We start from the raw sequence: 16,150 nt of genomic DNA on the forward strand, positions 1-16,150 counted from the left end.
ACGATAAAGAATTTTTTTATATAGTCTAGCCTATCCCGCCTATTTTTGATCGAGTATGATTTGCGAATTATGTGTTATAAAATCTTCGTCGAGAGATTTATGATTTTACTTGTTGACGAGAGACTGTACCGGTGTTTTGTGATTAGTACTTGTTTTTTCTTCAGGAGTTTTCCATTTTCAGAGGTATTATTTCCATCCTCAGATATCAGCGTCTTAGTGAGTTGTCTTTAGTACTCGATATAACCATGGTTGTGATATTCCTGTGTGCAGTGAAAGACGTGATGATTGCTTTTTAGGTAGTCATTCTTAATTTCATGTATTTTGTCAGACCTGAGATCGCCAATTTCCATTGTTATTGCCCTATGGATATAGCGCCTGGGAGGGAGGCTTCTTGGACCTCAGTCGTAGGGAGATCGATTAAAATCTAGGTGTCGTTGTCCACATCTAGCTTTCGTTTGTTTGAGAAATTGGTTCTCTTGCGCGTTCGCGAGCGTTCTTGATTCGATTTGAGCACCTTCTGGAGATTTTCTATTCCATTTCTCTCGATTTTTAATTGTAGGAGTCCTCTGTGGTATGAGAAGACTTAATGTGTTGACTGTGCGGGTCTGGGAGAATCTTCTTTCCCGTTCCGAGTCTTAATAGCTACGTCGGCGGAGTGCGACAGTGGTATTTCCGCGATCATATGCCCCCCATATCTTTCTAGTTTGGACGCACATACTTCGGCGAGTACCGTCTTTCGGTGTTGATCTGATCCCCGGAATCGACCAAAGCACGGACGCTAACAGATCAAGCACCTCACACTCACCATTTTAATAATAAAATCTATAATTGAATAATTTTCCTAAAATTTTGAGAGTGCTGAACACAATTTTAGTGATATGAGAACATTTACCATTTCCTATATATCATTTTTGACATGAGTTCATAATAAATTAGTTTATTGCTTCATGTTGATCGCCTCCCTTAGGTAACTGCAGTCTTTATCCATTTGAGACATACAAATTAGTATCTTTGCTATCAGTGTATAAGACCGTGTAACAACGGACTATCGTGTCCCAGCTTTTACAGAGTATGCTCATGCTCGCTGGCTAATTGTTTATTGGTGTGGCACTATAACATTTGGATGTGGCGTTCAATTTAATTAAACGTTGCAATTGTTTCCGCATTCTTGTCGATATGATGTATTTTGCTTATAAAGCCCTCTTACCAAGACATGACTCTGAGCCATTGCTTGGTCAACAGGACGACATTTTGCTTACCACCTTCACCACAGGTGGTTGTTTGGTAGCATGATGATCTTTGGTTGTGATGGCTTATAATGTTTTTTCTATCAATAAACTTATTTTAATCTTTTTTGTCTACTACTTAGGCTCTGGCCTATCTTTTTTTATACCTTGTGTCGGGGAGTGCTAGAGTACGAGTAGAGAGACGTATTCGTGTAGATTATGGTGATTGAGAGCGGAGCGAAGGAGCTCTCGAGAGAGAGAGGTCCAAGCACAGCCGAAGAGAGCGGACGAGTGGAGAAGAGGATACCAGGAGGAGTTTGCAGAGATCTACTGGGGTAAGTAGGTTGCGTGGACGGCAGAGAGCGGGTGACTGCATATGAGAGAGAGAATTTATGGGAGAGTGGGAGGAGAGCTATTGGAGAATGGTGGGCGGAGAGAGGGAGGGTGTTCGAGGCGTAGATGCGGCAGGCTGATTCTGGACTACAGTGATTTTAGACCGCCGAAGAGCTGAGTGTTCAGTTGTCCGATGCGACAGGATAGTAGATAGAGTAGAGAGAGTTGAGACGGTGAGTTAATTGTAGGAGTGAGACGAGTGCGAGCTGGAGGATAGGTGCTCTGAGACGACTTGCTGCGGGAGGAGCGATGATGACAGTGAGCGATGCTGAGAAGGAGATGAGTCGTTGAGACACGAGTGGACTGGTTGGAGAGAGACTTCGAATTTCGACGTGAGTGATCTGCTATAGGAGAGTACTGATGATGGTTGATGGAGAGTAGGTGACCTGTAGCACGGATTTGAGATTTGATGGAGTATATTTTCGTAGAGATGTGAGTATGTAGTGATGAGTTAGGATGATTTGTGAGAGGGATTGAGGAGAGTTGCGGAAATTTTAGTGAGAGGAGATTGAGATGTTGATGGTGTTAGGAGAGGATGAGGAGGCATGAGACTCTATATGTGAGGGGGGGGGTGACGTATGAGAGATGTCGAGGAGTGAGACGAGATATTGTGAATCTCAGCGACGACAGAAGAAGAGAAGAGACGAGAGAGGATAAATATCAGATAGGATGGGTATATGAGAGAAATTGCTAGAGATAATAAGGAGAAAGAGGGATGTGTGAGAGAGATCGGTCACGAGGTAGAGGTGAGATAGACTGAGAGGACTGATAAATTGTAGGGAAGAGATCATTGAGGGGATTATGTAAGTATGGGTGACGAAGCATATGAGGGGGAGTATGAGATGTAGAAGCGAACTTATCTTTAAATGAGAGGTAGCAGCGAGGTGAGGGGCTTTCGGCAGATTGTGCGTGGGACGATCCGGTCTGAGGATGAGAGCTTGCTGAGACTGATGGTCGTGAGATCGAGTCAATGATGAAGTTGGGGGATACTGCTTGTCGTGTGATATTATTTATAAAGTAGAATCTGTTGGAGAGGGGTCATATTAAGACTGAACATGCAGGCGACGTGGACTGGTGTGAGGGTATCAGATCGACTGTGAGAGACTATACTTCAGTATGATCATTTTAGATGAGGCGACTGCGTCGGGGATGAGAAAGTGAGAGTTTGCTAGTTAGGGAGTGGCCGTTGGCGAGTCTGTACGGTGCTCGACCAAGAGATTTGCTAGTAGTCAATGTGTGGTTGGGCTACATTTCGGAGATGTGTGTTGGATGTGGGAGAGGCGTGACGGGAACGAGGGAGAGAGAGTTGAGGATAAGGGTAAGAGGAGTTGAGGATGAGTAGAGAACGATTCGCGGATGGAGATGTAGAGGTTTCGAGGAAGTGATGAGAGGAGAGAGAAGAAGTAAACCGACGATAGAAGACACGTAACTGCAAAGTGATTGGTAGTAGTAGTGGATTGAGGAGACGAAGGTGTGGAAGAGTATCGGAAGATGCTAAAGTTAAAGAGAGAGCTGTGTGAGGGTGATTTTCTGCCGATTGAATGTAGAGAATGAGGAGGAGCAGTACTGATGTCTTTTTTGAGCAGACCATCGGAGTATGTGGTGACCTTGGATGATGTATGAGACAGGATGAGGGGTGAGCGTTAAGATGTGACATAGATAGAATATGAAGTTTTTGTTTATTACGACTGTGGTGGGCTCATTGGGATAGTGGATATTGGGATAGAGTGGAAGAGAATATGGACAGATTTGATTATTTGATTGTTCCGGTTCGTAGTTTATAGACTTCCCTGTAAATGGCGGAGAGGAGTAGTGTGGACTGATCGACGCTTTGTAGTAAAACAGGAGAAACGGGAGCGACGGGATGTAGAACGCCATGAATGATAATATGGCACAGGGACGCGAGGATAAAATGAACCCGATTGACGTGTGGAGGTTGGGGGGTGAGGTAGATGAATATGGTATAGAGCTAATAGAGATGTAAAGATTATTAGACATGAGATTATGATTGAGTTAAGTGAGGACTGTAATATGAGAATGTGAACTGAAATATAGATGGTTAATAAGAAGTAGTTGTGTATGAAAGATACAGAGAGAGAATGACCTATTGACAGAGAATAGATAGGTATCGCAGTATGTGTTTGCAGTAGATGTTTCTGACTGAATTGGTTTGAAATTGAGCCTTTATCTTTTGAGAGAGAGATGACGAACGTCATGAGAAGAAGCGAGTACTATGAGAAGAATGAGATTGTGCAAATGCGAGAAGAACGACGAATGAATGGTAGAGATCTCTTATGAGAGTTGAAGATTTGCACGAAGAAGGAGATTTGTTCTGTGAAGACCGGAAATGTGAGCTAGTCATTGTAAGATGCACGTTGAGTGTCGAGGCGAGAATTGAGGGCTTGAGAGTGAGGAGCCGATTAGAAGGAGAGGACAGAAGAGGTGATGAGATATGTTCGAGTATGAATGAAGTGATTGCTATTTTTTTTTGGACAGAGAGATGAGCATGCGGTTTGTATTCCTAGGAGGTGAGGAACTGAGTCTTTTAGCTAAGAGAACACGACCATTTGTGTAATGATTGGAATGTAGGTGGGTTAGGCGAGAGGTGCTAGTGAGTGAGAGTACGAGAGAGGATAGAGATCTAGATGAGGTGATGAGAGTGCAACATTCATTACAGAGAGAATTTATGTTCGCCGTAGTAGACGAATAAGTGATGGGCTGAGAATCAATGAAGAGAGGTTCCGAATTGTGGCATCGCTGCTGACCTTTAGTACTGTGCAGCTGTAGGTGACGAGCTAATCTGAGATGAGAGGTTGTATGTAGATGTCTTCAATGTAAAGAGAAGAAGTACGAGTCTGTATGATCTGTAGATATGTAGGAGAGATGACGATGTTAGATTTCCGGAAGTAGTAACGAGACGGGCATAATACGAGCCAACGTGTAATGAAAGGGAAAGTTGAGAGAGCGAAGCCATTTTATGATGGATGAGATCGCTGCTGACTAGTATGTGATTTCTTTGTCCTGCCCGAGACCAGTGTGAGGATAGATGAGGGCATGAGATATGCGTGTTGCGTAGGAGAGAGCACTAGGAATGGTCAGTGTGGTGAAGGGAAAATCCGTGATGAGTGGGTATGAGCATCCTTGCAATTGCATTGTTACGTGATGGAGATTGAGAGGTTTCAAATACATATGGGCGTGATGAGATTGAGGACAATTGTAGATAAGCTCGTAGAGGGGAGGAAGACGCCGACGTGTTGAGAGCTGAACGTGATGGACTTGAGTGAGATTGAGTTGAGGGGTCTTGAGTGACGTTGTGGATAGGTGAAAGATTAGACCAGATGCGAGAGACTCTTGAAGATCTCGCTACAAAGACTAGAGGTTGGCCGAGGCAATAAGCGATGCATGGGAAGTGAGGTGAGTGGGATAGGAATAGCATTTGTAGGGAGAGAGAACATGAATGACATAAGCAAGCGAGATGATTGATACGAGTTAAGACGGTATGCATCTGTTGAAGAAACTTTGTCCTCGCAGATAGAGAGAAGGATGAATGATATATTTTGTCACTCTCGCAGATCGATTGATGAACAGTTAGTGTAATCGTGCGCGTGAATACATGGTGCAGGATTATTAAAGTGAGATGAAGGTAAAAATCTGGTAGATGGACACGAGGCCACCAATGGTGCGATAGAATTGATAGCGCAAGGAAGTACATTAGCGCATGTGGTGTAACTGTGTGACGCTATGATGGATGACAGAGGCTAGTTATGCTTATTGATATACTGAGATCGTATTATTCAGCTTAATACATGATACACAATGAGTACTGGGTGAGAGAAGAGATTGATTGACCATCTTTTTGTGTTGGAAAGAGATCAGGAAATGTCAACCACGAGAGTGGCTTGGATTTTCACTGTGGTGAGATGATCCGAGAGAGTGGCTATTGATTTGATATATGTCGTTGTACACGAGAAGTTATTGAGTAGAGAATACCAAGATCAAAGAGAACGAGTTAGGACTTGACGTGTTCCAGCTAGCGCGGGTAAACGTACTTGTAGCAGATATGTCATGAGAGACGAGAGGAACTGTATGATACTGCCACTGATTGACTGACGATGGAGAGACTGAGTGATGACAGTGCCCACCAGCCCATGAAGATGGGAGGGATGTATGAGTTTTTAGAAGTATCCACAGATGGATGCAGAAGTACGAGATAAGAGAAGAGAGGGACGCCAAGACCGAGATCACGCAGACTTAGTTGAAAAATGGTAGGATGTGTTAGATGTTAGTGTACTTCTAGAAGAAGTATTAGAAAGGGGGTACTGTGGTCATTGATTGTAAGAGGACTGAAGTTCGAGTTAAGCAAGAAGAGGCAAGAGTGGCTAGATTGTTAAGAATAATTAGGACATAGTGTGAAGCAGACGAACCTACAGCTGATGATCTGAATGGATCGCTCTAATGAAAGTAATTAGGGCATGTATTTAAAATGATTATGATTGTCTTGTAAGTGGGGATGCATTGAGAAGCACGTCCAGAAGAGAGAAGTGAAAGAGAAAGTGTAATGTATATAAAATGCAGATAATATGAAAGAGGCACTCTGGAGCGTACTGCCCTAAACCCGATTTAAAGATCAGATGAAAGATAAAGAAAGCAGTTGGATCATTGTGTGAATGAGAGAAATGCTCTCTAGAAGATGAAGAGATAGATTGCAAACAACTGTCGAGGTAAAGAGCGACCCTGGGAAGGGGCGAGTCCTTTAGTATGCCTCTGAGAGGTCACGATAGATTGATGAATAGGGGAGAAGAGTCCTCATCTGTCTGGTGACGAGCCGCACGCATTAGCGACCTGATTTTACCTCTTGGATAATCGACTTGCTCAGGTTCAGATGACATGAGTAACGAGATGGATTGAGAATTGCCTTAAGAGAATGGGGTATGAATGTTAACCTGATAGATGAAGAGAGGAGAGAGATGGTGTTCAAACTTTGGCTTTGTGCTACTTTTGGATGTTTCGAGAAAAGATAATTTTGATGCGATTGAGGAGGTTAATATAGCAGTATAGAGGTATGGTCCTGTTGTGTGTGACTTGAGGATCGACGAGAATGTGTGTGATGTTGTGTTGTTGTGTTGTGAGGTGTGTGAGTAGAGTGGTAGAGGTGGGAGAGGTGTTGTTGTCGTGTTGTGTGTGGAGGGAGTGTGGGTGTGTGGGGTGTGTGGTGGTAGTATTTGGGTGTAGTGTGTATTAGAGTGTGTTGGGTGTGTTTTGTGTGTGGTAGGTGTGTTTGTGTGATTGGTGTAGCGAGTGTGTGCCTTGTTTGTGTGTGTGTGTTGTAGTGACGAAAGAAGTGCGATGTGATGAGCTAGTGTGGTGTGTGTGATGGATGGATTGTTCGATGTTGTGATGAGTAGAAAATTACTTGATCAGCGCCTAATTTTGTTCTAGGGGTGTGCTGAGAGGTGTACGAGAGATGATGATGTATGTTAGATGGATGTGTAGGTATGGTGATTTTGTGTTCTTATATGAGTGGATGAATAGTGATTGGTCCGAGACGTATTGATTGATTTTCGTAGTGACGACTTGAGAGGTGATCTGTGTTGGTTAGATTGCGATTTATCGTGCGTAAGAGGACTACTTACAGGTGGATTGGGCAGGAGAGCGACGTGCTACCCTGGTTGCGTTCGTGAAGCTGTGAGAGATGTGTCTTTGATTGCTTGACTTCCGAATGATGTAGGTTTAGATCTACGGGTTTTTTGTCTCTCTGATTGTTAGCTGTTAGGATTGGGCTGGGTTGTGTTGAGTGAGAGTTGAGTTAAGATGATTTATGGATATATGATCGTGGATTTTAGAGAGGGGAGAAGAAGATTTGTATTCGAGCCGGAGTACTGATCGAGTGGATAGACTGGAGAGCGGTATTATGGTTTAGATAGAGAAGATGTTTAGAGAGATGATGGAGTTAGATTATGGACGTAGGAGAGTGATGAGGAGAGATCTCAGGGATTTTGTGTGCAGTTTAGATGATTGACATACAAATGATGAAATGTGATTGATAGTGTGTTAGAGAGGATGTTGGTATTCCCCCCCCCCCCCCCCCCCCCCCCCCCCCCCCCCCCCCCCCCCTCAGATTTGTTGTACGAGGAGAGATGGTGTTGCAGATTGAGGAATCAAGGAGATAGAGGAGAAGATACGAAGTAGGAGGAAGGAGAGTATGAGACCGATTAGAGATGAACGAGAGAAGTGTTTAGATGCAGTTTTGTTGGATGATGGAGATTATTGGAAGGTAGAGATCTGAGGTGATTTTGTAGGAGCGAAGTGAGTCTAGTAGATTGAGAGCTTAAGAATCTTGTGGTTTGAGTGGCGATGAGAGAGATCGGTCCGAGACGGGTTTATGTAGAAGAGTTTATAGTCCGATTGTGGTTTGGGCATGTTCAATTGATGAGAGATTCATGAGAGAGTGAATGAGATAAGTAGAATCGGTGTGAGAGGAGACGATGGATTGTGGAGATGATGAGACTAGAAGAGAGGCGCGCGTTCATGAGAGTGAGTGTACTCGAGAGTTGAGAGTTTTTCAGATTGTGAGTATTGATTGAGAGTAGATAAGATGAGCTTTGTCGTTGATGAGGAGGAGGCTTGGAGAGGTGAGTCCGGAGCTGCTAGCCGTTTAGAGCATGATGGACGGAGGAATTTTTGTGATATGAGTTGTAGTCGGGACGGGGGAGGTTGTGGGGGTGATTTGATTTCTCGTGATGTTGGGATATGGAGAGGACCATTGATGCCGAGCAGATCCGAGAGGAGAGAAGAGGGTGGAGTCGAGCATCCGAGACTGGAGAGTGTTTGTCTAGACATGTGTTGGTGACACGGACGGATGGAGTGATTGAGTTGTGAGGATATGGTGACTTGGAATATGAGCCGGGGTGTGAGTAGGTGGATTATTTTGGGAGGAGGGTGGGGGGAGGGGGGGGGTGAGGTGGAGACGATGATGGGTAGGAATGGGATGTTTGGGATGGGTTGTGTTCGATGAGTGAGGATGTGTAGAGGAGACTGCGTGGGATGATCGATGATGATGGATGATTTATGAGATGAGGGTTGAGGAAGGGATTGAGTGTGTAGATAGAGGGCGATGAGGTCATGGTGAGTATGTTGCATGGGTGGATGGGATTGTGGAGTGGATTGAGGAAGTTGTGGAGTTAGGGGGTTTTGGCGCGGCCGGTGTGGGGTAACGGGGTGCGGCGAGGGATTGGGGACTAAGTTCCGTGGGTGGAGAGGGGAGATGGGTGGGTGTGTGGTGTGAGGAGGGGGGTGAGGTAGTTAGAGAGCGGAGGAGACAGTGGAGCGGGTTTGTGGAGTGGAGGAAGTTCAAGAGTAGGAGGGAGGGTTGGATAGGGGGTGATGATAGCGATGGTTGCGGAGTGAGTGAGTCTTTGTTTGTCACATGTCGGTCGTGGGAGTTGTGATGGTTGCAGAGAGAGCAAGAGAGTGGCGTAGGCGAGAGGGTGAATTCTTTTGAGAGACCCCCCCCGTTGGAATGAGTTGTGTGGGTTTTGGGATATTCCTGAGGTGAGCGTGTTGAGAGAGGAGAGCTGTGAGATGTGTCAGATGGTTGGATTAGCGAGTGAGGACGGATGTGTGGTAGTGAGGAGGTGATGAGTTGAATGTGTTTCGGAGGAGGGAGATGTTGAGAGTGTGCGAGGAGTATTCGATACGGGGTATTTGATGGAGGCGGGACTGAGCCTAGAGTTCTGTGGTTGAAGACTTCGGAGCAGTGTGCATGAGAGCATGGGCGGGGATTGGGAGAGGGTATGAGGGATTGGGGTGAGGTGGAGGGGGGTGGGAGAGAGTGGTGAAACGAGTGTGGTGGTAAGCGGGGATGAGAGTGGTGATTGACGTACGAGGTGGTTGGCGGTGTGGGGGGGTGGTGTGTGTTGGGTTTGAGGAGGTGTTGTGGTTGGAGGTGTGGATTGAGGTGTGGTGACGGAGCGAGGAGGGGAGTGAGGATGAGGGAGGGGGATGACGAGGGGAGTGGTTTGACAGTCGGGTGGAAGGGAATGGAAGGAGATGGGGTTGATTGAGGAGATGGAGGGGTAGTAGGGTGAAGTGGGGAGTGTGTGTATGATGCTCGATGTGGGATTTTAGAAGATGTGGGAGTAGGAAGTATGAGAGTGTATGTAGCTTGAGTGAAGCCGCGAGATTGATGGGTGATGATCGTCGATTCTGGAGTAATCGTTAGTAGGTGGCTATGAGAGATTGACGAGCGAGATAGAGTGTGTGTGAGGAAGATGAGGTAGAGCGCTTTCTGCTTCTGGGAGGACTGCAGGAGATTGGAGCTGCTGAGATTTTGTCGATTGGAGTACGATTTTGTATTGATGTAGAGGTTAATGGTAGATGACTATGAGGAGATTGAGACGTTGTTGATTAGAAGGATTAGAGAGCGCTCGGAGTGTGATTTCGCTCTCGTGGTGTAGGAGTGAGTGATTTGCGATGATCCTTTGAGAATGTTGATGTGAGAGGCGGGAAGATCGAGTTACACTGATTGGTACGTACAGTAGTTGAGTGGGTGAGGAGACAGCTAGAATCCTGGTGGGGATCAGAGTACCTTTTGAGAGTGAACGACTTTGCGAGTAGACTGAGATGATCGTAGTTGGGGGAGTGGCTGAGGAGGCAGTAGGAGTGTGAGAGATGAATGAGGGTAGAGCACTGATGCAGTGGGGGGGAGAGGGAGAGTGTTGATTCTGGAGGAGCTTTGAGAGTGATGGAGGTGTGAGGATTGCGACAGAGATGTGAATATCGGGGAGAGATTGCGTCTCGTGTTGAAGGTTAACGTTGGGAGAGTAGGACTTTGATAGATGGGCGGGATGACTGGTCAGTGTGGAAGGAATCGGTGGTGTAAGAGAGAGTTAGATTATGTTCGGATTGTATTCTGTTTGTCTGTTCGAAGACCTGAGAGGGTAGACGTGTTATGAGTCGTGGTAGAGTTGGTCGCGATGGTTGCAATGAGGGAGGATGGGTAGTGTGTTGGATGGAAGATGGTTATGAGACTGAGTCGATGATGTTGTGGATTGGAGGTATGGTTGTGTGTGAGCCGGAGGCGTTGATGCTGGAAGAGATGCAGAGATATTGGTAGATGAGGTTGAGTCCGGTGGAATTGTTTCGTGGAAGTTGCTCGATTGATTGAGTTTCGTGCCTTGGAGAGGTTGGGAGTAGGATAAGACTAGGTTTCTGATTTCTCGAGGTTAATGATTAGATCTGGTGTTCGGCTCCATGTTGGGGGCAGGGATGTGAGTGGGTGAAGTCCGCCTGATCTCGAGAGATATGAGCACTACTGGAAGCTTAATATTGAGAGAGGGTTCGCCTTGATTTGAGATTGATGAGAGTATATAGGGATTTAGGATCATGAGTAGGTTGCTGAGAGAATTTGAAGATGTGAGTTGTGGCACTTTTGAGTTTGGTTGTGATAATAAGAGAGGAGAGTAAGATTGGACACCTGGTGTGGCTGAGTGAGGTTAAGAGATCTCCGTCTGGGGGTGAGAGATTAGTGAAATGGAGGGGTTTTTCGCCTTCTGATGTTGCGGTGGGGAGTGAGAGTGGATGGGAAAGTGAGAGGGAGAGTATAGTACGAAGAGTGTAGATTTTGTGTGATTGAGGATTGGAGGATGCCGTGATGACGTATTTGGATGTGTATGTCTGAGGGGGAGAACTCATGAGTGATTTGTAGATGTGGTTGTGTTGTATGAGAGGGGAGAGAGAGGATTTAGATGGGTACGAGCTGATGAGGAGAGATGCGATGGATGGAGAAGGGTAGGAGCGAGAGAATGACATGATTGATTGGAGAAGGATTCGGAAAGATTCGTGCAGGGAGTTGTGGGAGAGAGTCTACGTGGGAGGAAGCCTTTTTAGATGAGATGATGCGAGATTAATGGCTAGTAGGTACGGAGTGTTAAGCGCATTGGATGCGTTTGAGTGAGTGGGAGAGGTCGAGGGCATTCGTTGAGTTGATGTAGTAGTGTTTGGGTGGGGTGATTGGGATTCTGAGGGCATGCGATGGAGACGACGTGATGAGGGAGCGTGATCGGAGATCTTGGCTCCGATCGGTACACCACGATAGATCTTGTGCTTGTTTTGTGACGTAGGATTGTGGGGACGAGAAGGTCGAGGTGAGATTTGAAAGGTGATGTTCGTGGGAGAGCGGTTTGAGGGGGGAGTCGATGAGGGATAGAGAAGAGCAGGTAGGTTGGATGGTGAATGGATAGAGAGATTATGTAGATGAGGCGAGTTGAAGATGAGAACTTGAGGAGATGGGTTTGGATTGAGATGAGCATGGTGAGATGATGAGTTGGAGGGGTGGAGGGGCAAGTTGTCCTGAGAGGATTGACCCGATGGAGATTGATTGAGAGAGAAGAGATGGATCAGATATATGAGCGTTGAGAGACGTTTTGAGTGAGACAGGTGATTGGAGTGTTGTTGCAAATAGGAGCTGGTATGTGGCTGAGGGATCTGAGATGTGAGGGCGGGTGGGGGGGGTGTGACTCGCAGGAAGAAGATGGAAAGATTAGCGTGACCGAGTTCTGTTTGGAGAGATGAGATTTGAAGAGTCGAGCGAGGCTGTTACGAGATCGTAGAGATGGGGTTGGTAGTGTATTGGGTTGTTGGAAGGTATGATGGCGTGGTTATGGTAGTTATATTAGAGTGGAGAGTCCTATTTGATATGGATGAGAGAATGTGATGGACGATGTGTTATATAGATGCGGAAGCCAAGTGGATTTCGTGAGGCTGGACGGTATGTCGAGTGAGATGCCGAGCTGGATGGTAGCTGTTTGTGATGAGTGGGGATTGAACTTGAGTTTTGATTTTTGACCTTGTCTTGGATTGGATTCGAGGATGAGATGTGATGTTGATTTTGTAGACGGGTATGATCGAGTTGGAGGTGAGAACGTATCTGATGTAGGGGATATGATGATTGAAGTCTGTGGAGAGGAGAACTGTTTTATAGAGGAGATGTCAGACTTCTGATGACATGTTTGTTGACTGTGGTTGATCTGTAGGATCGCAGCTCTAGATTTATCGAGTGACTTAGGGATTGTTGTGAAGTGTGTATGTCTGAAAGATATTTGTGTTTCAGGAGATACTAGGGGTGGAGATTGAGATGAGTCGAGGAAGAAGAGAGAAAACTGAGTGAGTAGTTAGGATTGAGGAGATATGATTGAGTGGCTTCTTTGATGATGTCTCTCGGAGTGTGGAGTTATGGTAATGATGTTGGTAGAGGCTTGGACTTCTTCTGTGCGGTATGGCTCAGTTATGACTCGCCGATGTGAGATGATTTGTGAGAGATAAGTGGTGATGGAGGACTGTTGGCTATGTGGGTTAGGTTTTACGAAGTGGTTGATAGGGTCAGGGAGATGATCCGACTTCGTGTTACTTATTTGGAGGTCGAGACTTGATCGAAGGAAAGTTTGTGGTTGTGAGCCAGGTGGAGAGAGTTGAGTTTTTAAATGACGTAACTGAGAGGAGACGTTGAGTCCTTGATGAGAGGAGTGGGTGAGGTTGAGATGAAGAGTGGGAGTACATGAATAGACGAGATGGACAGTTGGCCTATTGCAGATTGATTTGCTGACGTTGTATGATGATATTGAAGAGGGGCTTTGTATTGGGTTAGGATGTATTCATGCTGATAAATAGCCCCCCCCCCCCCCCCTCTTAGATGTAGTCTGTTGAGGATTTGGATTCTGAGTTGAGATTGATGTGTGATTGTATGCTTATGCTCAGGAGAGATGAAATGTGTGTCTTCCGAAATTTTTTAGTTTGACTGATTTTTATGAGCGTGCGGAGAGAGAGTGAGAGTGCCAAGTTGTGATTTGGAGATGCAGAGGAGTGTTGAGGAGGATTGGGTGGAGGGTATGTGAGAGAAGGGGAGGAGTTTTGATTTGGGTGATTTGGAGATGCGAGCTGGTGATGAGAGCGGATTGGTTGCTATGATTGTTGATCTTAGCCTGTATTTTTGATAGGGTCGGTTTTTTTATGTGGAGCAATTTGATGATGAGAGAGGTGAGCGAGGCTGACTGGGTGGACGAGAGACAATGTAAGATTGAGTGGTTGTTTGAGATGTTGATGGGCAGTACTTGAGGTGATTGATGAGATATGGAGTCTTTTCCGATGGAGATTGGTATTGGGAATCGAGGTGATGAGTTATCGATGGGGGGTGTGTGAGTGATTGGGTTTGTTTTGAGGTATGATACGTTTCTTTTATGATGATCCCGGAGTATTGATTGTGAGATGAGCGCTATCTTGAGGAGTTTTGAGGTAGAGGGTTTGTTACGAAGGTTTAGGACGTGACGTTAGTGAGATGAAGTATCTGACGTGAGATCATGGCGGTGCTGTGATCCATTGTTGTTCTTTGTGTATGAACTGGTCTTTCGAGATGGGGGTTATATGATTCATAGTATGATGGGTTGAGAGATTGGTGTTTGTCAATAGGGTAGAGGACGCTACGTAGAGGAGGAGTGATAGATTTGTGGAGTGTTTCATTTGTCGAGTGTGGGATAGTGGGATTTGGGAGAGTTTGTTGTTATTTGGTTCTATTTGATGATGGATATGGGGAGTCGAGCGGATTTTCGAATCGTCGAGAATTGTGGAGTAATTGTGAGTTTTTGTTGGGGGGGGTGGGAATATGACGAGTGGTGGTGACTCTTGCGAGGCACCATTTGGGATGGTGTGTACTTGATGATCTTTGGACATGACACTAGTACTTGTTGAGCCGCAACCCCCCCCCCCCCCCCCCCCCCCCCCCCCACCCCCGCTGGGAGCGTCGTGTTTGTTACGAGTAGAGATTCAGTCAATTGTAATGACTTCGGTACGAATGATTGTGAGCTCTTTAGAGATTTGACGATGATAGAGATTGAGGACTTGGGTGAGATTGTAGAATTCTGCTATGCTAAGCCTTGAATTGAGCTGAATTTTCGGAGAGTTGGAGAGGAGTTCGGACAATATCGTTGATGACGGAGATTGGGTATGATGATTGAGGATTGAGCTAGTGATCAGTTTGGTCTTTGTGATGTGGCACGATAGTGATATTTTTGACGTATGTGCTGGGGGGGGGTGACGGTTTGTCTTATGACGCTGGTTGTTTGGTGGATTGTGTTGTTTATTCGGTTATGGTTTGAGAGTAGAATTGAGGGCGAAGTGAATATGGCGTATGATGTTTTTTAGAGATTCTGTTGTGAATAGTTTTGAGGACTTGAGATCCCCCCCCCCCCCCCCCCCCCCCCCCCCCCCCCCCCCCCCCCCCCCCCCCCCCCCCGATTGTAGACTCTTATTTGAGACCTTATGGATGGGTGCGCTTTTCGATGTGTTTGAGTCTCCGTTAGGTGGGTGATTTGATGGGTAGGGTCCGAGCAGGAGTGAGTATGTGTTGAGGAGCAATCCGAATCGAGTTTGACGTGGACGTACCATCTTTGTATGACTGGTATGAGTATTGAGTTGTGGTAGATTGTTGTTGATGATGACTTCGTAGAGTGATTGACGTAGATTGTAGTAGGAGAGGATGGCTATGGGTTGGTATTTAGGAGGAGTAGTATGGGTATGTTTGTAGATGAGAGAGAAGAGTGGTGGTTTGTCTTAGGGAGTGTCGTAGATGGCTATGGTTTTTGAGTGAGAAAGAGTAAGAGATGACGGTAGGGATCTTTGGAATTGTAATGATTGGACGATCTAGACTGAGTGCGCACTGAGGTTATGGGACCCGGATGTGATGGACGACTGTGGAGACTGTAGACGATTTTTGGAGATTGGAAAGGTGGTGAAGTGGAAGGGGATGCCTGAGAGCATTCGTTGGGATTATTGTAAGTTGAAACGGAGACGAGTAAAATGTTTTTGTTTAGGTCCTGCGCTTAGTTGGGTGAATGGGAAGGGTGGCGAGTTTGTGATTTATTCTTGTGGAGAGAACTAGGAATCAGGTGGTGGAACGTGGAAAATGAGAGCCATCAGATGATGTAAAGGGAATCTGGATGGAGCTGACTGTGATGGTGAATAGCGTTTATCATTCGCGGGAGGAGGTGTTTCGTGAGAATTGGATTGTGTTTCCAATTTTGAAGTTTGGTTAGAGCGCCGGTGTTGTTGTGATCATCGTCAGAGTTTAGTGTTCGTAGTGGAGTTAGTTCAAGAGATTATATTGTGCTAAGTGCGTTCGATATGTGTAGACGGTTGGTGCACCCCCCCCCCCCCCCCCCGCGTATAGGAAGTTTGTTTGAGATGGTAAGTGATTCAGTTTTTGTATCAGAGTTTTGACTGAACGTTGAGGCTTGTTGTTATGAGTTGTTTTCTTCCGTGAACGGAAGAATAGTATTTTGTACAGGATAGCCTCGTTATTGTGATTTGTTGAGCTTGATTCGCTCCAGAGAGGAGCGAGCGATTGTAGGAGATTAGGGATGTCAGTTTAGTTTAGTGCTACTTTCTGTTTTTATCTGTTGTTGGTCGTATGTAGTGATTCGAGAGAGAGTGTCTTGAATGTTTTGATGGAGTGGGGTTTGGGGACCGGTCGAGAGAGTGGG

General features: G+C 45.9%; 1 protein-coding gene across 1 annotated transcript in view; it reads right to left on the minus strand.

The window, feature by feature from the left end:
• Positions 1–424: 424 nt before the first annotated feature.
• The window catches only part of LOC125029951, an 83,381-nt gene continuing 67,655 nt past the window's right edge, over positions 425–16,150 (minus strand). The window contains exons 34-52 of the mRNA XM_047620142.1: positions 15,277–15,418; positions 15,054–15,151; positions 14,462–14,651; positions 12,466–12,574; positions 12,220–12,306; positions 10,963–11,094; positions 10,650–10,794; positions 10,139–10,351; positions 9,911–9,999; positions 9,126–9,352; positions 8,164–8,509; positions 7,253–7,399; positions 4,295–4,419; positions 2,730–2,757; positions 2,357–2,643; positions 1,817–2,005; positions 1,394–1,596; positions 795–841; positions 425–566 (exon numbers count right to left, since the gene is read on the minus strand). Coding sequence (XP_047476098.1) covers positions 425–566; positions 795–841; positions 1,394–1,596; positions 1,817–2,005; positions 2,357–2,643; positions 2,730–2,757; positions 4,295–4,419; positions 7,253–7,399; positions 8,164–8,509; positions 9,126–9,352; positions 9,911–9,999; positions 10,139–10,351; positions 10,650–10,794; positions 10,963–11,094; positions 12,220–12,306; positions 12,466–12,574; positions 14,462–14,651; positions 15,054–15,151; positions 15,277–15,418 — 2,946 coding nt within the window. The remainder of the gene's footprint in view (positions 567–794; positions 842–1,393; positions 1,597–1,816; positions 2,006–2,356; positions 2,644–2,729; positions 2,758–4,294; positions 4,420–7,252; positions 7,400–8,163; positions 8,510–9,125; positions 9,353–9,910; positions 10,000–10,138; positions 10,352–10,649; positions 10,795–10,962; positions 11,095–12,219; positions 12,307–12,465; positions 12,575–14,461; positions 14,652–15,053; positions 15,152–15,276; positions 15,419–16,150) is intronic.

Source organism: Penaeus chinensis, chromosome 10 (genome assembly GCF_019202785.1).
Source record: "Penaeus chinensis breed Huanghai No. 1 chromosome 10, ASM1920278v2, whole genome shotgun sequence".
In the NCBI taxonomy this organism is placed as follows: domain Eukaryota; kingdom Metazoa; phylum Arthropoda; class Malacostraca; order Decapoda; family Penaeidae; genus Penaeus; species Penaeus chinensis.